At 39.6% G+C, this 26,298-nt stretch overlaps 1 protein-coding gene across 3 annotated transcripts in view; it reads right to left on the bottom strand.

The window, feature by feature from the left end:
* Nucleotides 1-862: 862 nt before the first annotated feature.
* The window catches only part of esrrga (estrogen-related receptor gamma a), a 136,976-nt gene continuing 111,540 nt past the window's right edge, over nt 863-26,298 (bottom strand). For all 3 annotated transcript variants that reach the window (XM_088334774.1, XM_088334773.1, XM_088334775.1), the window contains exons 7-9: nt 19,591-19,697; nt 19,339-19,501; nt 863-6,826 (exon numbers count right to left, since the gene is read on the bottom strand). In XM_088334774.1, coding sequence (XP_088190900.1) covers nt 6,582-6,826; nt 19,339-19,501; nt 19,591-19,697 — 515 coding nt within the window. In that variant the 3' untranslated portion in view covers nt 863-6,581. The remainder of the gene's footprint in view (nt 6,827-19,338; nt 19,502-19,590; nt 19,698-26,298) is intronic.

A 26,298-nucleotide genomic window follows, 5' to 3' on the forward strand; every position in this document is an offset into this window, starting at 1 on the left:
CATAAAAGACTTTCTCTTTAAGAACAGCGGAGTGTTTTTATCAGCGCTGTTTCGGTGGAAAACCCCATTTGGCCCAACTTCACTTGGATCCTAGCTTCAGCAGCTCCCAACTCAATTGAGTTTGGGACTCCTGAAATAAATAGTTTCTGTGTGACGTCACACGCAAGCCTGTATGTCATAATACCACTGTAGTAATATTTTTATATATTTACATATGTAGTAGTATTTTGGATTAACAGGATTACCACTAGTGATATTTTGTAGTCTCATCTCATCTCATTAGCCGTACCGCTTATCCTCATTAGGGTCGCGGGGGGGCTGGAGCCCATCCCAGCCATGTTTGGGCAGTGGGCAGGGGACACCCTGACGTGGTTGCCAGCCAATCGCAGGGCACACAGGGACAGACAACTCATTCGCTCATTCACACCTAGGGACAATTTGGACTGGCCAATTCACCTGAAATGCATGTTTTTGGAATGTGGGAGGAAACCGGAGTGCCCGGAGGAAACCCACGCAAGCACGGGGAGAACATACAAACTCCGCACAGAATGTCTGGAGCTGGATTTGAACCCACAACAGGTTCCCATGACATGAACTGTGCCGCACAAGCGCTAACCACTGCGCCGCCGTGCTGCCATATTTTGTAGTATTTCCATTTATTTTGAGTATTTTTGTTTGTAGTATTTCTGCAGTATGTTAGTAGTATTTTTGTAGTATATATTATGACCATTTTCATTTGGTGGGACCGATGAAAAAGTCTGCCGGGCTGTATTTTGAATCCCCCTGCAGAAGAAGAACTGAAGTAAAAACAAAGTTCTTCCCAAATTAAAAGTAGTGTAATTTGAAAAATGAAGAGACAAGATTCAAAACTGGAAGCCTGGTTTTAATCGATATTGCTCTACAGTAATAATCCTGAAAGGCATAGTCCGGAGTAACACATGTAATGCTTCAACCAATAGTCATTTAACTTACAGAATCATAGGTCTCTCTTTTTGAATTGAACAATATATACAATGTAAAATAAATACATTTACACAAATGGACATTATCGTTGGAGCACACGTTTATGATACACATCACAAAAATATACAGGTAGATTTTTTTTTCCATTTTTCATTTTCTGATGTTGAGCACATCTAAGATCTACGAACATGTTTTAATACCAATACATGGTCCAGAAATCCCTTTTATCCGGAACTTGGTACAAGGTCTTTTGTTTTTTTCCCTTTTTTGTCCATGAAAAGTTTTCATCCAAACTCCCTTGCCTGTGAAAGTAGCGAAAGTGGCGTCCACAATTCAATACGACAAAAAGACTGTCAAGCTGGGTTGGACAATCCTTCGCTGCTTCAGCTACACAAAAAGTCATAGTTGGGTTACATACAATATTTGCAGCTAATGGGTGGGTCTTAATAACAGAACATGGTGCTTAAAGTGCAACCAGGTGACAACAGCCTGCTCCTTTTTCCATTGCACCTCATGGAAAAAAACAACACCATTCTTGTCTCTTTATATGGGTTGAAACGCCAACAATTGGTTACAAGTGCAATTCGTCAACAAAATATTGCTTCTTAAAACAAAACAAAATACTTTTACAAAGTCAAAGCATGCTGCATATTGATGCAATAATTGTGGTATCTTATAGCTTCAAATGAATTGGCCAATTACAAAAGAAAGTCACATATTCAAATATAGCTGCTCTGAAATCAAGTCAAATCAAGTGCGCATTTGTGAAACTTGTAGCATTTACTGAAATTTAGCAATAAGCTGCAAACAAATGTGTGTACTTTTCCAAGCACCTTTCTTCTTATTGTATAAAAGATAAAACACATTAAGTTCACTTTTTACATTACATGTTGAACTTAGCGTCACAGTTTACATGAATGGGAGTCGAGACACTTCCTTATAATACGATAATTGAAATACAACAGTGAAGTTTTTCATTCTTCCCTGTAATTAAGTCAAAACATGTTTTTGTATTGTATTTTTTAAAAGAAATCTTTAAATGATACCAAGAAAACGGATTGAGGTGTGAGGCTGTAAGGAAGGTAACTGTACAGCAAGACTTATCAAAAGGTTCCCAGAAGTCCCATCAGTCATTCAGTCATTAACATTGAAAAGATATACAGAATATTGGTTGTTCTACAGGAGAGTGACACACATGATATCTACTCCCTTTTTAATACTTGAGTTTATCATTTAGATACTAAATAATTCATAAGGTATGTGTAGTCAAGTAAGAGCTAAGCGCTTAAGATAATTCTTTGCGCGGTTTACTAGTCCAACAGCCAGACTAGAAGTAAGATCAATCCTAAAAAAAATCCAGCCTGGCCCGATCTGGGCCTGTGGGTATTAAAGCCTAACCCAGCCCAAGCCCGACCAAAGAACTTGATTGGAGGGACCGAACCTGAAGCAAACACAAATTCTATTTTTTTTTGGGTGGGGTGCGGAGTTGGGGGGCAGGGAGGAGGGGGTGTTTGTAGATACAGTAGACTCCGTAGGATGGGGTGTTGATTTTGGCCGGAATTCCGGCACAGGTTCGGGCCGGGCTTGGGCTTAAAATCTTATCGCTAAGCAGGACCACGTGGCCTCTAGTCTAAGTCAGCTCACATGCCTGCACACCTCAGATGCTCAGCAAAAAGGGGAAGAGCCAAAGAAAGAAGGAAGACTTGCGGAATCAAAATCTGTAGTAAAAATGGCTAAGTTGAGCTAAAAAAATTTTTTTTGCTTCAAAAAAATCTTATTAAAAGGTTTCATGTTAGAATTGTAATCCGTTTTTATTTACAATATACAATGTTAATGAAGGATGAGAAAAAAGCCTGTTATGACTATTGATGTTTACGAGCGGCTTGAGAGAAGAACGACACTTAACTCCTCAGCTGCCAACTTCTAACAGGTTGGATAATGAACATTTAGGATTCTTATCCAGCAGTGCATATTTATGGGTACACATATATATGGGATTTTTAAATCCCCCAACTTTTAAAGCTTTATTGAGTGATCAAACTTTTATGTGGGTTTGAACTGTATTGAAAGGGAAATACAACAAATGCAAAAGGAATGAATAACATATTTTACAGGCTGCAACTTTTGATTTTAATCTTTGTCGTTTAGACTAAATGAACTTTAAGAAATTACAGTACATTTTCTTAATCAGGACAATGGATAGCAAGGCAGGTGAAAATCGTTGTGTGTTTAACTATAATACCGGTAGTTTGTCTGAGCACCATTTTCTTTATCTGAAATCAAGGTTTGTTCATCTCACTCGTGGCCAAATCAAGGACCTAAAGGGAGGGAGACGAACCTTTCAAAGCCAATTTTCCAATTTCTCCCGTCCCATTGAAAGAAGAAAAGCGGTGTGAATCATACGATTTGTAGATTCACAAATATATCTGCGATTGACATGAGATTTTCAATCATGCGTGTGCATTTATCAAGACATATAATTTTAAGTTCTTGAGTAGATAGATACTTTATTCATCCTCGTAGGGAAATTCACACTTCCAGCAGTCTACCCCGTTGTTTATTAACAGATTAACATGATGCCCTAGGGGTGCTTGTAGCAGAGTGGATGACGTCACGCTAGTCCAAAAGTAAGTAAGTAACAAATATATTATATTTCCTTGATGACAGGCACAGCCTCACCTGACTGCACCTCACTGTTTGTAGCGCTTTGGTGGAAAAATTACATTAAACAATCTGTATGTGTTTCTTACTTAGTTTTGGAGAAATTCTTACACAACACGTTTCTCACATGACAAGATTCCAACATTAATGATGCAAATACTGCTGCCCTGATACAATGCTGTGAGAGTTAATAATTAGTGTTGGAATTGCAGAAAGAAATATAAGCCTGTCTTCCTTTTTAGATAGATGGATAGATAGATAGATAGATACTTTATTCATCCCCGCAGGGAAATTCACATAATAAAGCGTGCCTGCTTGGAAAATCTGAAGAAGAACTTAATGATTCGTTTAAACATGATACGTCATTATATTTATACATAAATGAAAAAAAGAAAGCTGGTTTAAGTTAAAATGAAAACAAAGCTGCTATAAAACAACATATCCAGGATGACTTACTTTGTATTTACAACTTTAGCAACAATGACTGGCAGATGGAAGCAGAGAAACAAATAGAAAGAAACAGCTTTTAAATATCCCATTTTGAACAAACTGTAGATCAGGGGTTTCTAAGGATAGCTGAGATGCCTGCGGGTCTGTTCTGAAAATAGCTCCTCAGCGCTGGGTCATAGTGTGATTTTTTTAAATGATTGAATGAGTCTATTTAACCCAACTTCCAATACTTAACAAAGTAATAACACAGTAACAATATAATATTAATGTGGGAAGTTGTTATTTCAGAGATGTATTTCAATCTGGGTGGCCTTTGCGCTAATTGGCAACAAAAAGTAGCTCTTAGCTTGAAAACGGTTGGAAACCCCTATTGTAGAATAATTTGTTCTGTCTTGACATGAGAAAAAAATAGTCTGAATCCCTCTCACAGAGGTGAAATTGTAAAGGATGCCAAGAAAGGAAGAAAGCATCGAGGCGGCACTTGACTCAGTAGAAATTCCAAGAGTGAAACATGCGCAAGAGGGTGAGCTCACAAACATAAGAGGACAGTATGAGGAGTTGTCAGACTTTTGTCAACTTAGCTCCCTCAATATATTGTTGCCTGATGTTAAGGGGGACAAGTTGGTTGTTGTGAGCTCAGGTTAGTGACGCGGTATGTTACTTGCATGAACATAGTTGAAGCTTGCAACTCCTGTTTGAAAGTAAATATATCAACTGGTGCATAGATCGCTGAGAACTTAAAAAATAAGTAACTTGGAAGGCTGCATGGAATTAGCTAAGTGTTATATCTTAAACTTGTATTTTCCAGAGTTTTAAATCATTCAAAACCTTAGATCAGGGGTTGGGAACCTTTTTGACCCAAAGAGCCGTAAAAGCAAAAATATTTAGATTTATTTTTCAACAAAACCGCCAAACCCTCTCTCCCAAAAAAAAAAAAAAAAAAAATTAAGCACATTCTATTTCACTGTGTAACATTTGATGATTTACTAACATTTAACATAAAAACACCTGTGTCCCATATCAGTATTAGTATACCACTTAAAATGTGTCTCCCTCCCACAATTACTAAACACTGTATAGCGGCTCATTTTGACTTTTGTTATTTTTGTCCTGAATAATTGTTTCAAAAACAGGTAAGAGCAAAAGTTATTTTGTTAAAATGTCACAAGATACTTCAAACAAAGATATCAACGTATTTATCCTCAGTACAGATGGCGCTTGGCGAGGACAAAGAGTGCACGCCTTGTGTATAGCTCTTCTCATTCCTACTGCTTGCCCAATCAAATACCTCTAGGTGCTTTGCTAGAGCGTTTGGGTGAAATGTTTGTTTTTGGGTTAAAGTTTGTTCTGTGGCTTTTCATCATAAAGTGTCTCAATAGTGAACCTAAATTTTTTAATGAGCTTCCATATACAGGATTATTTGGTGATTCACCGTCACAACGAGACCTTGACATTAAACCGTAGTTAAAATGGTGTCCTATGTGTTCTGGACCGACCCCCATTACATATAAGTATTGAGTTCTATCTATTTATAATAGCCATATATAGCTCACGAACCATAGGTTCCCAACCCCTGCCATAGACATTTTCTGAAAATCTGAATCAGTTTCAAGCAGAAAAGTGAGCTGAGCTGGTGTTACACTGTGGAATTAATTTCGCTTAAGTCTGACAATGTTTTTATCTTCCAAATCTTGGAGTCAAACAAGCAGGTTATCTTTGGGGGAGTCAGGTCCTAACATATTCAACTCTGACGTCAACCCTTAGACACAACTGCTCCCTGCCAATAATCAGCACAAGTAGACCAGTTTGAATGTAATCGATTAAACAATGCTCAGGGATTCAGATAAAAAAGAAAAAAACAAACAACACACAACACACAACAAATGGAAAATAATTTGGGTTAATGAGATAAGTTGCTGGCATCCACTGAATGCAAGTGTTCCATCTTTTGGCGGTCAAATAATTTCCTCGCCACCATCTTCTTTGTCTATTCAAATGTCCATATACACACAAAATTATTACAAATGCTCTAATACTTTTTGAGTTTTTTTTTCTCTTCCCTTATCCTCATAACCACTTAAAAAATTAAATGGGCAAGGAAAAAAAATCTCATTAGTCTTCCAAACTTTTTTTCTGAATGTGTGTCTTTTTGGGGCTGTTCCAATGAATAGCATCCTCATTAAATGCATATGCACTCACCATTGTCAGTGTTTTGTATACAATAACAACAACAACAACAATAGCAGTAGTTAGTAGGTGTCCTCTCGATTTCCCCTCAGGATGTGGCGGGGTCACATCAGTCAGCTCTACCCCCCCAAGAATAAAGTTCAGCTGAGCCTTTTCGTTAAAATCGTAGACAGCAGAGGTTAGGGGTAAGAGGAGTAGCTTACTTGTTTAGTCATAGAAGACTTCATAAAGGACATATTGTTTCTTATGTGTGTGTGCGTGCGTGTGTGCGTGCGTGTGTATGTGTTTAAAAGACGAAGAGTTGCTTGGACTTTCTGCCCTCACACTTTGGCCTCCAGCAGCTCCAGGAAGAGTTTGTGCATGGGCACTTTGCCGTCCTGCTTGATGCTGTAGAAATGCTGTACCGCCTTGGTGGAGGTCTGGCGGAGAAGTGGCAGGGTCATGAGCAGCTTGCCCGTCCGCCGGGGGTCCTCCTGGTGTTGAGAAGCCTCATAATCCTGCAGGGCTTCGTGAAGCACGTCCTGGAGCTTCTGCACTGCGTCTATGTCCTCGATATGCATCGAGTCTGATGAAGGAAAGCACAAGGATATTGCTATGAGTAGACGTTCTCTTTCTTTTCTTTTTTTGCAAGCACCACATTGAACCTTGGTCTTGGAGTAAACAATTACAATGGCCGAAGAAACAAATTTGGTTCTCAATACAATTAATGTCTTGTTTATACTTAAGTGTTTGAAGGTGTGGTGCATAGTTTGAAGGGTCCTTAAAAAGCTTAAAATAAAATACGTTCCCTATAAAGGATGTGTTGAAAACGCCAAACTGAGTTCAAATAGCCTTTATATATTTTTCCGACTGGGCAGCACGGCGGGGCAGTGGTTAGCGCATGTGCGGCACAGTTCATGTCATGGGAACCTCCTGCGTGGGTTCAAATCCAGCTCCAGACTTCCTGTGCGGAGTTTGTATGTTCTCCCTGTGCTTGCGTGGGTTTCCTCTGGGCACTCCGGTTTCCTCCCACATTCCAAAGACATGCATTTCAGGTGAATTGGCCGGTCCAAATTGTCCCAAGGTGTGAATGAGCAAGTGAGTTGTCTGTCCCCGTGTTCCCTGCAATTGGCTGGCAACCAGTTTAGGGTGTCCCCTGCCCACTGCCCGATGATTGCTTGGATGGGCTCCAGCACCCCCGCGACCCTACTGAGGATAATGATCAGCTAATGAGATGAGATGAGATATTTTTCGACTGTGCCTATCTGCTATAACCTTACTTTTACCCTCGGTGTTCAGGCCACAGAGGAAGGGAATTTGGGGGGACTAGAGTGATTTCACGGGTGGGCTGGCAGTTTTTTTTAATTCTTGGATGAAAATGGTGAAAGGGAGAAAATAAATGTTTTAAATGCTGTCCAAATGCCTACCCAAACAAAGTTGAAAAAGGAAGTTTATTTGACTGCATCTAAAAATTACATGCAACAAAAGACGCTGCAATGATGTTTTTAGCTGGAAGATCATGTGTGCCAGTGCAATATTTTGAAGTTACGAACATCACCTTTAAGTCCATAGGCTGTGGCATTGTAGGATAATATGCCAGAAAGTAATCAAATAATGCAAATACAGAACACAAAAAAATCAAATATTAAGGAATGAAATACTTTGACTTCGTCTCCTTGTTCATTTAGATCCGGTTTGTGAGATGTGTAAAACAAGAAATGGAGAAGAGATGAGCATTTTTTTCAAGTGTTATTACTACAGACTATAAACAACCATAGGTCAATAGCTTTTAGGTCAAACAAAATAAAACACCAGTTAGATAAAGAAACGTACAAAGCTGAATAATTACAACCAGAAAAAGGGAAGAAATCATATTGTAATTTAACTATGACTAAGTGAAGATATTGTTGATGACTAAAAAGATAAAAAGGTTATGAATAAATCAATAATAAAATCATGATTATATATGCAGTGATAAATGTCATTATTACAACATATAACAATTTAATGCTATTTTTTCATTTACAAACTGTTTGCTGTCCAGAAGAAATTTCTCAAACCTGTGCATGCAAAATTTAATACCCGTGGCTATATAGGACAGAGGTGGGCACTCCACATGTCCTGCATGGTTTTGGAGGTTTCTTTCAGAATCACCTGGATTGGAGCAGAAAACCCCCCAAAATCTTGCAAGACATGTGACCATCAAGCACCGGAGTGCTCATTCTGTCATAGGGAATCTGTTGTGGCTAAATAATTTACCATTTACCATTTAATAATAACACGGGCGGCTGGATGGTTAACGCCCAGCCCTATAGTATGGAGGTCCTAGGGTTCAATTCTAGCGATGGCAACTCCCCCGTGCGGAGTGTGCATGTTCTTCCCGTGCCTGTGTGGGTCTCCTCCAGGTTTCCGCCCACATTCCAAAAACATGCATGGCCGGTCCGAATTGTCCCTGGGTGTGAATAAGTGAGTGCATTGTATGTCTCTGTGTGCCCTGTGACTGTCTGGCAACCAGTTAAAGGTGTACCCTGCCCACTGCTCAAAGATAGCTGGGATGGGCTCTAGCACCCATGCGAGCCTAGTGAGGATAAGTGGCACAGAAATCAATAATTATAATACAAGGCTTAAAGCAGATATAAGTTCATCAAGACTTGTTCTACATAAATATTTTGTAACTATTTGAGCTGTAAGTTAAAACATATAGAAAATAATACTTCTTATGGGTTTCCCGCTTTACTTTCGGTTCTGCCAGTTCTTCACACTCACGCTATGGCTTACATGACTCTGTCCAGCAGCTCATGCCAGCAACACTATGTTCACAATAATAGAGCTAAGAGCTGTCGTAATTGCTAGTGAGTTGCAAAAAAAGCACATAATGGAAGTGGAGGCCTGGATACAGGCTCTCACTTGGTCTTGTCGGTCCCTCGTAACTCACTCTCTGTTCATGTCTAATCCCATTTCAAAATGTACCGGTGCTTAAAAAATGCCTATTTGCCTATGCCCTATGACTTGAAAAGCGCTATATAAATGCAGATCATTTCATTTCATTTCATTTCATTTAAACAATGTGATCATTTCTAAATGGACTATTAAACGATTATCATAATAATACAAGATATGGTAGATTGTTTAAATAATTGATAAAATAATTGTCCAAAGCTATTTTGGGCACGGGTCTCGTTAAAGCCTATTGGCTTTTGAAATTCGTAGCTCGTTCCAAATTGTGTCTAAAGTTTGAAACCGTGGGCGTGATGAATTAACAGATGCACAGACAAGTGGGTGGAGTTTAAAAAAGATGGAGTTACGAGATGATGGAGGGATTCAGGAACTCTTAAAGCGTACGTGTGTTCCTGAGTCTAAGTGTATTTCACACAAAACACATCTAATCCCTCTTGTTGGTGGCATGAGCCGTTCCAGCACATGTGGCAGTGTGCAGGCTGAGAATGCTCCTCGATAATAATGCTCCGAATTGGCCCTTGGGGAGGCAAAGTCTTAATGTGAGCTGGCCTTTAGCTCCAAACTGCTGATCAATGAATCTAATCAATGGCTACATGCATGTTAAATAATAATCACAAGGCAAGTGATCCATACACCTACGGTGAAACACCTGAATGCACATGCACGTTTGTAATGTTGGTAGCATGTTTGGAAAAAAAAAAAATCTCAAAGTAAAAAAAAAAAACTCGAACTGAGACACATGAAGTCCTTATTGGTAAAACAAGTGTTTGGAAAATAAATGCTTGTTTTTGAGCTTGCGTAATGAATTGTGTGATGCCTTTTTTGTCTGATACCGTCACCGATGGATTACGATGAATGGAGAGGTGGCCATCAGGTGTCATATATACACAAGGCTGGATCTATAGAGTGTAATGCATGTATCAGTATGCAGGAGCAGAACACTCGTATTTGTCCTAGAAGATCAATCGAGACTGCTTGTATCCCATCTTATGTTGATAAAGACTGTGTTGTGTCATCCCATATGCCATTTAAAGGTATTCCGAAACAGTTTTTGATTTTTTTTTTAATTGGGGACAGAACGGGCAGTTTTCCTCCCCAGAATTTTCAAATATGTTGCAAAATATTCCACGTGCCGGGGCACTCAAGACATTTAGTCTCAAAGTTGACCCATCTGGCTTGTTTCCTCTAGAGTTCTGACATCGTTGAAGGAACACAACACTTTTAAAACAACACAACATGTGAGGTAAGCTCGGAAACAGATGTGCAGTGAGCAGTGATTGCATGGCGCTCACTTATGCTCGTGTGGCTTTCTGTTTGTGTTTTTTGCTGTGTTTCGCTGTTGGTATAATTTTGTCCAGCTAGCTCCTCGTTAGTGTCGGAGCTGCGAGGACTTTCTGGTTTGGTTTTGTCCCACTTAGCGCTCGTTAGCTGCCCACTGTGTGTTGTTTGGCCTCCAAGCCTGGTTAATTTGTTTTTCCCCGACAGGCTTTGTGTTTAACGCCACTTTGTTGTTCGTTCCCGGTTAGCCTGACTGCTCATTGCATGTTTTTTGATCGGCCAGCCTTGCAGTTTTTCTCAGAGCCTTTCGTTGATCAGTCCCAGTTCGCCCCCTGTTGGCTGCTCTCTGTGTGTTTTTTTGGCCAGTTTGCCCCTTTTTGGTTGATCGCCCTGTGTTGTACCATTGCAGCATCCATCTGCAACACATCAATCTGCGAAGCATTCTTCACAAAAACAACCAACATTTTGCTTAAAAAACCTCTTCGACTAATTACAGGATTCATGAACATTTTTCTTGGCCAAATTCAGGCCCTTTTCAAACACTTTTAAGTTTAATCTTTTACAGTACCTTTAAAGGAAGAAATCAATAATAATAATAATAATAATTTCCTTGTATTGTCATTCTGTGTAACAATGTACACAGAACGAAATGTCGATTGCACCTGACCCGTTGTAGCGAGCCGATGCAGCCGCAGCCAACATTAGTGCTGTTTAAAAGAAGTTTTTTTTTCAGCTGACGTTGATGACTGAAATAAAGTTGCTATCTTACTTCTAGCACATACTTTGTGCAATTTTAAGCGGTTTCTATCTACGATCTATGATCTTTTTGTATCAATGGGCTTCAACAATGCACGCTAAGCTTCAGTACCTCACGCTTGTTTATAAACACGTAAAAGGCTCTATAGGTGTTGGGTAACAATGATTTCAATATGGAAGACACAAAAACATAGTGTGTAAAAACACAGAAAAATGAGCCAAATTTGATTCTTCAGAAGCAGAGGTCTTTCAATTGACTGCTGATCTTTTGCCTTATTTTTTACTTGTTTTAATATATACATCTCATCTCATCTCTCATTAGCTACACCGCTTATCCTCAGTAGGGTCGCGGGGGTGCTGGTGCCCATCCCAGCAATCATCGGGCAGTGGGCAGGGGACACCCCGAACTGGTTGCCAGCCGATCGCAGGGCACACGGGGACAGACAACTCACTCGCTCAGTCACACCTAGGGTCAATTTGGACTGGCCAATTCACCTGAAATGCATGTCTTTGGAATGTGGGAGGAAACCGGAGTGCCAGGAGGAAACCCACGCAAGCACGGGGAGAACATACAAACTCCGCACAGTAAGGCAGGGAGCTGGATTTGAACCCACGCAGGAGAACTGTGCCGCACACGCGCTAACCACTGCTCCGCCGTGCTGCCCATACACATACATATATATATATATATATATATATATATATATATATATATATATATATATATATATATATATATATATATATATATATTTGGCTTGTTTTTCAGAGAATCTGTGTCTACATTTGTTGAAAATATAATTATAACTAGTTAATTGTTTTGCATTTTATTATTTATTTAGAGCACTGAAGAGTTCATATTTCTATTTTGTTGTTTTGCTTTTTCAGGGATTTTGTGTTGTTGTTTGACTTTAAATCTGTTCAATGTATAAAAAGCTAAAATTGTTATGTATTTTACAATGTTATTGTAAATCGGTGAGTATTTTAATTTATATATTTATATGTGTTTTTCAGGGATACCCTGTCAAACATGTGAAATTACTAATTACTGAATAATTTGGTGCCTTCTGTTGTATTATTATTGATGATATATCTTTTAAAAATCTGAGGAGCCACGTGGGAGCCAAAAGAGCCTGTTCTTCTCAGTAGGGCGAGCCAAAAGAGTCGGTTTTCTAAATAGAGCTTTCCTATTGGGTACAACAAGTAGGGGGCGGTGACGCTTCACACAACGCCATAATTACAAGCCACCAGACCAGGGTTGTCTAGGTCATTTTTACGCACTTTTTAAAAGCCTATTTTCAATGTATTGAGCGGTCTGTAGAGTCAGACTGCTAGAAAACAAGCAATTGAAACAATTTCAAGCAATTTTAAGTCATTCACCTAAAATGCAAGCATTTACAAGTATTTCAAGCACCTGTACGAGCCTTGTAATTAACACCCAGAACAATCTGGCGACTGGCTCACTATGGTGCTGGTGTTCTTCTAAAGACGTCACAACTCAGGATGACAAAGACAAGACATGCTGGATTCAAAATGCATTACCTCGGAAAATAATGGGATGTACCGATTTAGTCGATATACATTTTATTAAAAACTGTTCTATTTCCTCGCATTTATCATATTTAAGAATTTGGGATTCCATTTAATAGAGATGATCTATTGCTCTATTTGCATGACAAAAATATGTTTTCCTTTACTTACTTTCTAATGTCGGATTCAAGAAATAAAAATCCTTGAGACTCAAATAAACACAGTGAGATTACCTGGATACAGGTGTGATTAATGTTGCGTGTTTAGTGTTTTGCCTTTGAGCAATGCACTTCCGAGTTCACAGCACAACACAATGAGCACGAGCTGTTAAAGCACAATGCAGAACACATTTGTGCACATGCATGCCTCTTGTTTCCCATGGCTAGTTAACCAGTCTTTACATGTGAGGCACGTTTTCTAACATTTCTTAAGGCTTGGCTTCATTAATGCAGACGATTAGCATCCCGTGAATTAATTAGTGTCAGTGCCCTTCAAAATGCTAATGCTAGTGCTCTGTTGTTTGACGAGCACTGCAATGTGAAGTTGATGTGATGGGATTCTTATATATAATACACAATTTTAGAATATAAATTGAAAGTTGTTTTGACCATACTGAAACTAACCCAAACAAAATAATAATAATTTAGATTAATAATAAAAATGTATTGTATAATACAAGTTTATAAAGAGCCAATGAATAAAGACAGTGTAGTCTCAATTTCATGCACCTCATAGTCCAGGGATGTGTTTTACAATTATTATTATTTTTTTTAAAACTATTATTGTACTCAGGTGTTGATTTGTCGTTGCGACGGCACAGCAGTGGTTAGCGTGTCCGTAGCACAGTTCTGACGTCATGGGTTCGAATCCAGCTACTAGCCTTCCGGTGTGGAGTTTACATGTTCTCCCCGTGCATGCGTGGGTTTCCTTCCACATTCCAAAAACATGCATTTCAGATTAATTGGCCGGTCCAAATTGTACCTAGGTGTGAATGAGCGAGTGAGTTTTTTGTCCCTGTGTGCCAAGTGACTGGCTGGCAACCAGTTCAGGGTGTCCCCTGCCCACTGCCCAAAGATAGCTGGGATAGGCTCCAGCACCGCCGCAACCTTACTGAGGATAGGCGGTGCAGATAATCGATGGATGATTTGTCGTTGCACTGAAAAGTCATATATTTTATTAACACGTTTGTGTTATGATGCAGGGATTCTAGTTTAAAGTTGCTTTGTATAAAAAAGTTTAAATTTGTTCAAAGATCACTGGAGAGTGGAAAATAGTGTAATAATTTAGTAGAAAAATAAACAATTTTTTGTTTCCTCTCTACCTACTTTTTCGTTTCTACTCATTTTCTTTCTTTTTTCCTAGCTTTTTTTAACTTATTTTTCTTGCATTTCCTCTTTTTGATTTGTTTATAACTTGTTTTCTCCATCTTCTTCTTTTTCCTATTTTTGTTTTGTTATTTTGTTTCTTTTTCCCAAGCTTTTACTTATTTTTTCTTTCTTTATTTTTCTTTCCTCCTTTTTTCTTGTCTTTTTTTCTTTTTTCAGACTGCCATCATTACTACCTTCATTTTTCTTTGGGTGGGCAGAGCATGTCTGTGGGTGGGCACTGGCCACCCCTGACCCCTCTGGTAACGCCCCTGGGTGGACCTTATAAACCAGTGGGCCTGCAGAAAATACGGTTCTTATGTACTCAGAAAAAAAAATCACATGTCTTGATCAATGCACTCACAATATTAAACATTGTGCCTGTAAATCACAGATATATTTTTGGCCATGCAAAATACATGATTCACACTGGATTTTTTTATTGTAATGGTATTGGAGATATTCGAAAATTGGCTTTGAAACCCCTTAGAAGGTGCTTGAATTTGGCCATGAAGAATATGTACGAGTGGTAGTTTCGGGATGTCTGCACTGATGGTGAAAAGATTAGAACAAAAGGCCCTTCCCTCCTCATTCAAAGCTTTCTCCGTTGCATCTCCCATTTAAACACATTGTATTGACAGTTCCCCCTTGTAATTAAAGAGTACTGAAGAGCTGGCTGCCGTCCAAGGCAAAGTTCAAAAGATGGGTCACGGGAGGGGAGGAGCGAGGCACTCGCTTATGTGTGTGCGCAGAGTGAACACTTGTTTCAGTCAGCTATCGATGCAGCAGGACACATCAGAGAGTCGCCTTTATCGACAGAATTTGGGCTCGAATAATTTCACCTTATTTAACAGACATCTGAAAAGACAGCTATGCTAATGAACGTTCGTACCAGGCAGGCTATTGGTCGTATGTGTGTGTGTATGTATGTGTTTGTAGAATAATGTGGGCTGCGTGGTTAGATAAAGACTATAGACTTCTTTCCCAACTACATCCTCACTAGATGCTACAGGAAGCATGACCCAAAACAACGGGAGTAGCAGTAAAAGTTTTAATAGAGCAAAATAAGATTTGTATGTCAAGTTTTAGAGTCAGAATTTAGTAAAATTATATACAAAGCTGTAGTGTGTACGGGTGCACAAAATGCAATTTTAAGGAACACAAACTTTTTGCAATTCCGAAATGAAACAAGCCTTTTTAAAAGCATCCTAGGAGCCTCTTTTTAACTGACTGGACTGAGGACATAATTGGGAATGTCTAAGTTTGCTGTGTCCATTTCATATCTGGTAAACTATTGAGGTGATCTGGTTTAGAAATACTTGAATGCCAAATGCCTTAGTAAGTGTAAGTAGGAGAAGTGTCGGGGAAATGATAATCGTTTGCTGTCAATGCTTACTAGATAGATAGATACTTTATTCATCCCCATAGGGAAATTCACACTTCCAGCTGTCTACCCCGTTGTTTATTAACAGATGAACATGATGCCCTAGGGGTGCTTGTAGCGAAGTGGATGACGTCACGCCAGTCCAAAAATTCGACATCCCTGCGGCAGATGGAAAACTTTTCTTTGTGAAAATCCAGGGATACACCACCTCGTGTTAGCAAGTCCGCCTCCTCTCCGATTCCCCCCGGCTTTCGTGTCTCTGTTTAGCGGCGTTGAAGCCGGATTGCTCCGGGTAGCTCCGGGTGGCTACACGTTAGCGTCCGGAATGCTAAACGTGAGCCACGTTTCCGCAAAACACAGCAACTGCGCTCCCTGTCCGCTTCGATGTTTTCCACCAGCACTCGATGATCTTATTTGGTCTATAGACTGTAAGTTTCTACTGCTGGTGCTAGCTAGTAAGGCTTTTATTATGGTAATGATAATTATATTCAAAATACTAATGTTATTAACATTATGTGTAACTTAATCTTGGGTCCTTTGTAAAGACATTGTGCAACGGGGATCCAATACTATAATTTTTGTACTGTACTAACTTGACAAGCTCAGGTCATGTCACACCAATGATAAATACAATTTAAGTTTTCCTTTACATGTATTTTTATAGACTTATTTAATCATATACTTATATAGTAAGGACAGTTGGGAGGCGAGTACGTCTTCATTTCAGATCTATTTTTTGGGGATATTTACGTATTTTTGTATTTTTATGGAACCATTTTATTGAATGATTTATTTACATAACTTATTTAAAAATATATTTCTTTAGAAGGAACCATTCAATGTATCCCTTTTAAGTATCCATTCATTTAGATACATAAAATGAATTTATTTTATTTTTGAAAAATATACAAAACATAGTCCTTTGTTGGACAAACAGCCTTTGAGCGTGTAATATGTCACAAAAGCAAAGAATATAACGTCATCGCCACAAAGTTTGTTTTTCAACAAAAATACGAAAGCCACATTGTACAATGTGAAACTCAAAATTTTAAAAACAAAATAGTTTTCCCCCGGTGAGTTAGAATCTAATATCAATATAACCAGACAGCTCTTTGTGAATGCCAAGATCCGGTTCATCTCTGAAGAACAGGATTACACTTTGCATCAAAAAACGACAGCGGCTAGATGATGAAGGTGCAGTATCTGAATCACATCAGGATTCCTCTCCTGCTACCGGAAACCATGGAAATCAGCAGTATCGGTTTTATTTCGGGGAGCAAACCCCTTCCCAAAAAAACGCCTGGAGAGGGATAGTCAACGACAGGCTGTGCATGCCCAAGACACACCACACAAAGTGGTCCATCTACCATCATACTTATTAAGTCAACCGATTCTTTTGGGAGTTTCACGATTTAAATGCTTAATTCCAGTCTCCCGCGACCAGATTAATTTCTCCCGATTTCCAGATGGCCTCCCGAAAAAAAAAATATTGCACTTTGAGGACTCCGTAGAAATCACAGGCTCAATCTTCCATATGTTGCATTTAGAAGACACCGTAGAAAATGTACATTCTCTATCTTCCGGCAGATGGAAAACTTTTCTTTGTGAAAATCCAGGGATACACCACCTCGTGTTAGCAAGTCCGCCTCCTCTCCGATTCCCCCCGGCTTTCGTGTCTCTGTTTAGCGGCGTTGAAGCCGGATTGCTCCGGGTAGCTCCGGTTTATGCATACACCAAGTTCGTGGTTCGTTGATACAGGCTAGCTTGCTTAAACGCAACTGCAACGTTCAAGTTGTGAGGTCACTCATTGCTGCACATGTGATTTCGAAAGCAAAATGGCAGAAGCAAACCCAGCTAAAAAACTGAAGTATGGTTGCAAATATCAGGCTAGATGGCAAAAATACTGTCCTTTTATTTGTAACAGTGGTAAAGGTGACACGTTTACTTTTTGCACACTGTTCAATCAACTTTAAGATCACACCCGGAGAAATAAACGATGTGAAAAAACATGTGAACACTTCTCAGCATACTCAACAATCTAGCAATTGCAGAATTACCTCTTTTATAACGAGTTCGAAGGATAACATCCCCACACAAGTGATGATGGCAGAGCTGATGTTTGCTTATTTCATAGCTGAGCATATTTTGCCGTTTAGCATAGGGGATCATTTTACTGAACTTGTGAAGACAATGTTCCCAGATAGTGAAATTGCCATGAAGTTCTGGTGAAAGAAAATGGAGACAACAAGGCACGTCAAGAATAATTTAGCTCCAGATGCGACTAACCCAGTTGTGAAAAAATTTGTGGAGCAGCCGTTTTCATTGTTGATCGATGAGTCCAACTACGTCACGCGGAGGGACATGGCAGCTCGGGAAAAAAATCTCCTGATATCAAAATGCTGAAACTTAATAAGTATGTACCAACTACCATGCAGGTGGTTAAGGGATCCATGAACCATGATAATTTATACAATATACATTCAATAATATTATTAAGTTATTATGCAGCTAATAAGGATTATATTTCATATGTTGTCGTTATCATTATTATTATTGATCCAGCCAACACAAACGAACCAAGGAAAGTCAATGCTTCTCAAGTTTAACTTATGTGTGAACTTAAAAATGAACTGGTCATCTGAGCCACCTTTTTTGTCCATTTAACTTGCTGGCATTAAAAGGTATTTTACTCGTTACTTATCCAATTTGCATTGGCATTTTATACCAGGCAAAAAAGTCCCATACAAAAGCACAAAGCGGTTTGCAAAATCTGTGAAGCACCGGTCAAAAGGACTGCTTTTGTTGTTGTTGACTTGGATCAGTAAAATCAAGTTGCTATCTTATCATATACTTGGTGTTAATTTGAGATGTTAGTAGGAGTTCCTTAATGGCAGGGATTGGGAACCTTTTTTACTCAAAGACCCATAAAAGCAGTATACTTATTTTTTTTTCCCGAAAAACAACCATACCATACAATTTAAGACAAAATTCAACACAACCGCCAAACCCACTTTCCAGACAAAATCTAAAAATTCCAGCGCATTTTTTCACTATGTGACGTTTGATGATTCGATAAAGTCCATAAAATAATGGCAGAGCCTCTGTCCCAAATAAATACACCACTTAAAATTGGTCTCCCTCCCCACTTACTCAAGAATCTTAAGGCTCATTTTGACCTTTATTTGTTTAGAAAACATGGTTTTAAAACAAAGGGCAAGCAAGAATACTGCAAAAAGAGATATCGACCTATTTACCTTCGGAACTGACAGCGTCGGGAGAGAGACAAAAGGGAGTGCTTGCGCTCTGTGCATAGTTACGCCCACTCCTTCCACTCGCCCATTCGGATTGCTCCGTGTGTTTTCGCTGGTGTTTTTGAGTGTTTAAAATTTGTTCTGTGGGTTTTCATCCTAAACTTTAGGACCTAAAGTGTCTCAAAAGTGAACATGCATTCAATTAGCTTCCATATAAAGGATCTACTGCCAAAACGGGGTCTGTTGGTGAGATACTTTGACTGTAAACTGTTATTGAAAATGTGCCCTATATATAATGGATCATTTCAAGATTAATCTTTGCGATGTTTTGACTTTGTGTTCACGACTAAAAACCCAGCTTTTGTCAAAGATGATCAGCCTAGAAAACGTTAAGAAATATTATGTTTTTTCTCTGAGCCAGATGTACGCATGTAATGAGCCATATATGCTTCACGAGCCATAGGTTCCTGGCCACTGTATTTTGACATTGCTTATATAATTCCCTCAGGGATGGAAATGCATTGGGTTAATTGTTTCTGCACTTCACAAACACATAGGCGTTCAGCTTTCATCCTACCTGAGTTAGCCAGCGCGATTGCCTTCAGAGTGACAAATTCCTCCTTGTCCAGCTTCATGGTTTTATACTTCTTGACCAGCTGAAGTATGGCGTTGTTCAAGTCCAGAAGCCCAGCCAGCTTTGACTGGTCTTCGTCCATGATATAGTCCTCGGCGTACACCAGCTAGAAACAGCAAATCTTCATGTTGACAATAACCGGGAACCTTTCTGTCATTGTTTAGATAGAGCCAGGCTACATAGATTAAGGCAAACCTTGTCTTCGAAGGAGAGCGAGCGGTACACGACACGCAGGATCAAGATTTCCATCCATGCACTCTGCAGTAGACTCATCTGGTCTGCTAAGGACAGTGTGGAGAAACCTGGATCAGAAAAGAAAATTAAATTTTTAGATGAGTTGTGTTAAGTGCAGAGTCTTCAAAATTGTTCAGTTTTTGTTTGTAAACACAACATGACATACCCCCTGAGCAGTAAATGCCTTTTCCTTGAAGATATTTACAAAATAAGAGCAACGGTTGCTAAAATTAGCAAATCAGGTGAAGGAGGTTTAGTTTTATTTTGAATCACTAAAAACTACTGCTGATAATAATACGCTTTTGCACAAAAATGTGGTATAGGTGGTTTACAAGACGTACTGAGTACCCAATCGTGGTGGGGAAAACTCTATTGAGATGTGTACGAATGTTTTTGGCAATTTATTCATGTTAGATTCATGTTAAAACTGTTTAAAAAATGGTAAGGTCTGATGTATTTGCACAAGCTACTTTTTTAAAATTAATCTTTATTTAGAGGTGGGGTGTGTTGGTTAAGGTGTCTTTCAAAATTTGAAAGTAGAATATTCACTCTATGAACTATGTGTTAACCATGCCCGATCAGTTCAAATGGCCCTTATGCTTTATTTTCCACTGTGCCTATCTCCTTTCATCTTACTTTTAGTACTGCTGCTCTGGGACTCATAACACATTAGGAGCAGGGAATGGGCAGGGGGGAAAAGAGGCGCAGTGTCACATTTTTTATTTGTTAGTGTCTTAAATTTAAAAAAAGGTCTGTTTAAAATACAGTAGGAACGCCAACCCAACCCCCCAAAAATGAAAAAAGAGCTTATTAATACTTGAGAAGGTAGCTGACTGAGGCTGCCATTATCAGTTTAAGCCAGGAGATGGTGACAGAGCGTGAAAATTTTAATGTTCCAGACACCACATTTAAATAAAAATAAAATAAAAATTTGTTGTGTTACATTTATCGGTTTATTTAGAAGTTGCTAGTAATCATAAATTGTACAGAATTATTATTATTGAAAATCAAAGGTCATATCGTTCAGCATTTTTGTTAAAAAACAATTTGGACTTGTGTTTCAATTGAATGGATATTTGTTTCCTGTCTCATATTAACTAACAATCTGGCAAAATTTACCAGGTGGTCAGAGAGGAAGATGAGAATATAGAAAAAGAGATGACCGTATCAAAGACAACATTGAAGAAGACGGCAAGCACAAAACACTACAGATTTTGTGCTATCACTGATCGGTGACCAATGTTTGGATTTAATTTGATTTAATTTATTTGTAGACCTAAGATTATATTTTTTAAATCACGTATTTTTGTTTATTAATCAAATCAACAACCAAATAATAGCAAATAAAGTACTGATACTACTCCCAAAAAATTGTTGGGTGACAACTTTGTCCCCATTGTCCTGTTGAGTGTGTACTGAATAAAGGTGCTAAAGAATACACAAAATCCCTTTAAAAATGTTAAATTGCACACGAAAATGTTCCAATGTGTACTGACTGCACACTGGTTTCCTTCCCTTAGAGACTTCTTCCCTGCATCTATCCAGTTGTCCACAGGATTTGTTCCCCTCATCTGCTTGCAGTTTTCCCTCCTTCCCCCTTGCCCAGGGCTGTCCTCTGGGGACAGGTGAGCCTTATCTTCTCCTGACACAAGCTGCTTGGATCAATGTTGCCATCGCTGCTGCGCCGCTCAAACATCGTCTCTAATTGCAGCCACGGCTTCAAATTTCTTCTTTTCTTCAATGACATCCCACTCAATTGTCGATTCGCAAAAACTATTGGGAAACTTTACCATTTCACAGACAGGAAAGTGGAAATATAACTCTTTCCCGTCTTGGGTAAGGGATAGTTTATCCTAGGCCCTAGGTCATTTTTATGTAAAATGTTGCATACCATGGAATAATCGCCAATAATTTGCAGGGCACAAGGACAGACAATTTAGCAATTCTTAATCAAATTCAAAGTAAGATTGGGCCCAAAAAAGCCAGCCCCACCATAACCAGGCCAGCAGGTATTGAAGCCCGACCAAGCCCGAGCTTGACCAATTAACTGGATTTGCAGGACTGAGCCTGAAGCAAACACGAAATTTCATTCAATTCAATTACATTTTATTTGTGAGGACCTGGGAGGAGGAGAGATGATTTATGATGAAAAATTAAAGCCTGTCTATTGTAACAAAATCTCAGTTGAACGCAACTGTATAAAAATGTATGTATTTTATTTTGTTGTTTTAAAAAGTTGAAGGGACAATTTTAAGGCCGTCCTTAATTTTGATGGGTTTAACATGTTTATATCCTTAACCCTAATTCTAACTCCCTAACCGAAGACCTATAACCCTAACCCTAAACATTCACTATCCTACCCTACCCTACTCTAATTTTGATGGGTTGAATATTATTGTAATTCTAACCCTAACTCTCTAACCGAAAACTTATAACCCTAACCCTAACTCTGACTCTGACTCTGACCCTAACTCCAACTCCAACTCTTAACTCTAACCCAAACCCTACCCTTACGCTAACCCTATTCCTACCCAAACTTTTACCCTGACCTTAAACCACAGAAGCAGTACATCTTTAAGAGCATAGCACTTTAAAAGAAAGAGAGGCAGTAAGACATAGAGGAAAAATGACAGGTGGATGATGGATACAGGAAGCAGTTCTTTGAATTGACATTGCAAGAGTTTAGTACGGTACGTGTTGTGAGGTGGGGCCTTTGTTTTTTTAAGGACCACAATCTCTAGTGGCCTAAACTAATCACTGCCTCAAACCGCCAAGGCGCACTGTGATGTTAGCGTAGCAACGACACAGTGAGTTATGAGATATAAGATCCTGATTTTATCCCTGCATTAGAGGTACATCATGGGTCACGCTACTAGCTTTGCCACTGACAGGGCATTGGACACTCAGCCAAACATTTACGTACAAGTTTCAACACTTTTCTATATGAAAATATCAACACCTGCAATTGTATAGTACCAATTCATGTAGCACGCCCTTTAAATAGAAGGGTGGCGGTGTCGCGCTAATATCTGAAAAAACGCTAAAATTTACTCCTCGTACCTCTAATAATTACAAGGCGTCCGAGGCTCTTGTTATGCGGTCCTCTCCATTGTCAATTTATGTAGTAACTATTTATCGCCCACCAGGGCCATACACAGCCTTCTTTGGCGAATTCGCTGAACTTTTGTCTGAACTAGTAACCTATGCAGACAAAATTATAATTATTGGGGACTTTAACATTTATATGAACTCCCCACTCAGTTCACTTACTGTTGCGTTTCGGTCTCTAATTGATGCATTTGGTTTTAATCAACTGGTTGATTTGCCAAACCATAAAGATGGAAACACGCTAGATTTGGTTCTGACTCGAGGAGTTTCAACCTCAAACATGACGGTGTTACCGTGTACTACCGTTATCTCTGATCATTATTTAGTTACATTCGAGGTGCTAGCTAAATGTAGTACTAAAAAAGCTGAAGGATTTAGCGGACGCAATATGAGCACTGGCACAGTTTCTGAGCTCTCCGATCTTCTTTCAGGAGCAGTTGCGTCCTTTCCTTCATACAAAGGCTCTATCGACTCACTCATGAATGAGTTTAATGCTACCCTGGCTAGTGTCCTGGATTCAGTAGCGCCCAAACGGCTTAAATCACGACCTAAAAGACGCACACCTTGGTTTACTGATGAAACTAAATCCCTTAAACAAGAATGCAGGAAATCTGAAAGAAAATGGCGTGCTACCAAGCTTGAGGTATTCCATCAAACCTGGTGTGACAACTTGTTAAAGTATAAAGCGGCCCTTGCCTCTGCAAAATCAAACTACCTTTCAAAGGTGATTGCGTCACAAAAGAGCAATCCCAAAATCCTTTTCGACACTGTAGCATCGCTTACAAGACAACAGATAATCCCAGATAGTTCCACCCATTCAGCCCATGACTTAATGGTCTTCTTTAATAAGAAGATTTAATGCATACAGGAAGAAATTGCTAAAGACAGTATTAATACAACACATACTAAAGGGCTGAAATCTATAGATGCTCGACATGGTGGCTGTCCAGGGAATTTGTCCCGTTTTAGTGAACTGTCACTCGATAATCTTAAACAGGTCGTGAATACGGCCCTGCGATTGGCTGGCAACCAGTTCAGGGTGTCCCCTGCCCACTGCCCGATGATTGCTGGGATGGGCTCCAGCACCCCCGCGACCCTACTGAGGATAAGCGGTGCAGTTAATGAGATGAGATGAGGTGGTGAATACGGCCAAACCGACGACTTGCCTGTTAGACCCGCTTCCAGGTCCACTTATTAAAGGTCTTTTTGGGTTCCTTGGACCTTCAGTTCTAAATATTATTAAGATATCACTCTCCTCAGGTGTAGTTCCAGCAGCTTTTTAGTCCGCTGTTATCAAACCTACACTGAAACGACCCAACCTTGATCCAGAAAGCTTATGTAATTATAGACCTGTGTCAAACCTACCGTTTCTTTCTAAAGTACTTGAAAAAGTAGTGGCACAGCAGCTGAATAATTTCATATCCGAGAACAATCTTTTTGAATCAATGCAATCAGGATTCAGGGCTAACCACTCCACTGAGACAGCTCTGATTAAGGTAACCAATGCTCTCCTAATGGCAATGGACTTTGGCGCTTCATCACTTTTGCTGCTTTTGACACAGTGGACTATAATATCCTAGTAGAACGGCTGGAAAAATGGATTGTTCTCTCAGGAACCGTCCTCTCATGGTTCAGATCCTACCTCTCAGATAGGACGCAGTGTTAAATATGGCGAAATGACATCTGAGCGTGTTGGTGTTACTTGTGGTGTTCCGCAGGGTTCAGTGCTTGGCCCTCTTCTTTTCAGCATCTACATGCTTCCATTAGGTGATATTATTCGCAAGTATACTATCAATTTCCACTGCTATGCAGATGACACTCAACTATATCTTCCGTTGGAGGAATCTGCCACACTAAATTGTGGAAATTTGGAGGCCTGCCTCACTGAGATAAAAGAGTGGATGTCACTCAATTTCTTGCGTCTTAACTCTGAAAAGACCGAAATGTTAGTTATTGGTCCATCTAAATGCCGTGACTTACTCTCAAAAACTGCTGTAAACATTGACAAATGTCACATCACACAGAGTGACTCAGTTAAAAATGTAGGTGTCATATTTGACCACGATCTGTCCTTTCAAACACATGTGAAGACAATTACTAGAACCGCTTTCTTCCATCTTCGCAACATTGCTAAAATTCGTCCTATACTGTCTCGGTCGGATGCGGAGATTATAATTCACGCGTTTGTTACCTCCAGTCTCGATTACTGTAATGCACTACTCTCTGGTCTCCCGAAGTCCAGAATCAAGAGTCTTCAGCTGGTACAAAATGCTGCAGGGAGCCTATTAACTAGGACAAAAAAGTCAGATCACGTCACGCCGATTTTGCCTAACCTGCATTGGCTCCCTGTTAGCCTAAGATGTGATTTCAAGGTTCTCTTAGTATTATACAAAATCATACATGGACTTGCTCCCTCATATCTTTCAGATCTGATTTCCCCCTATGTTCCGGTCCGAAGCCTTCGTTCTGAGAGCGCCGGTCTTCTGGTGATCCCAAGAGCCAAGAAGTGTTCCGCTGGTTCGAGAGCGTTCTCCATCCGGGCACCGGTGCTGTGGAATGCTGTTCCCCCTGAGATCTGTTCGGCAACCTCAATGGAAATGTTTAAATCTAAGCTTAAAACACACTTCTACTCTATATTATATGAATCACCTACACTTTTCCTGGACAATATCTCTGTATTATTTGTGATTGCAACATCCTTTGCTGTCTGGTAATCCTGAAAGGGGGATGCCACATGTGCGGTCCCTTCTCAAGGTTTCTTAATTTTCCTCATGTTGAGGTTTTTGAGTTTTTCCTTGCCCTCATGTTGGTTCCAGATCAGGGGATGGTGTAATAATAGTCTGAAAAAATAGTCTGTGTAATAACCTGTGAAGCCCTTTGAGACTCTTTGTGATTAAGGGCTATACAAATAAAAATGACCTGACTTGACTTAAAATGATGTCAATATTTTTCTGAACATGATAAATGCATTTCAACAGGAAAATACCACTGGGACAGATAAGAAGAGGCCAGACAAAGAGAGCGAAAGAGAGATCTTGAAGTGCACTTGTGTGACAATGTGGAGAAATAGGCTTTAGATATAATAATGCAAATCAAATAATAGTATTAATTAAAAAAAAAAAAGGCAGCGAGAGTGAAGCCTGGCCTGACCCGAGCGTAATGATTGACATTTTAGGCAGACCTGGGCTAATATTTGTGTCAGGCTTGGGCTTAAGATCTTCCCTTTGAATTCAACACTTTGCCTTCCTCTCCCTTGTCTTTTAATGCAAAATATGCCCACTCACAACTTTCTCACAGCTGTCCTCACACCACACACCTGTCCATTCACACCTGTGCTTTACGTCTTTATAAGAAATGTGGCCCATGTGAGCAAACCTGACGTTTGTGTATGCTTGTGTGTGTGTTTTGGATGCACATTTGACCAGGTTGAGTGCGCAGATGATAAGGTAGATATTTCCTCAACAACATCTGCTGCCGAGCTCCACCTCTGGAGACGGGGGATTGCATACCAGTGTGTGTGTGTTTGTGTGTTTCTGCGTGCAATTGGGGCTTCTTTTCTCC

Source organism: Urocampus carinirostris, chromosome 4, assembly GCF_059441175.1.
Source record: "Urocampus carinirostris isolate Australia breed hairy pipefish chromosome 4, RoL_Ucar_1.0, whole genome shotgun sequence".
NCBI classification, from domain to species: domain Eukaryota; kingdom Metazoa; phylum Chordata; class Actinopteri; order Syngnathiformes; family Syngnathidae; genus Urocampus; species Urocampus carinirostris.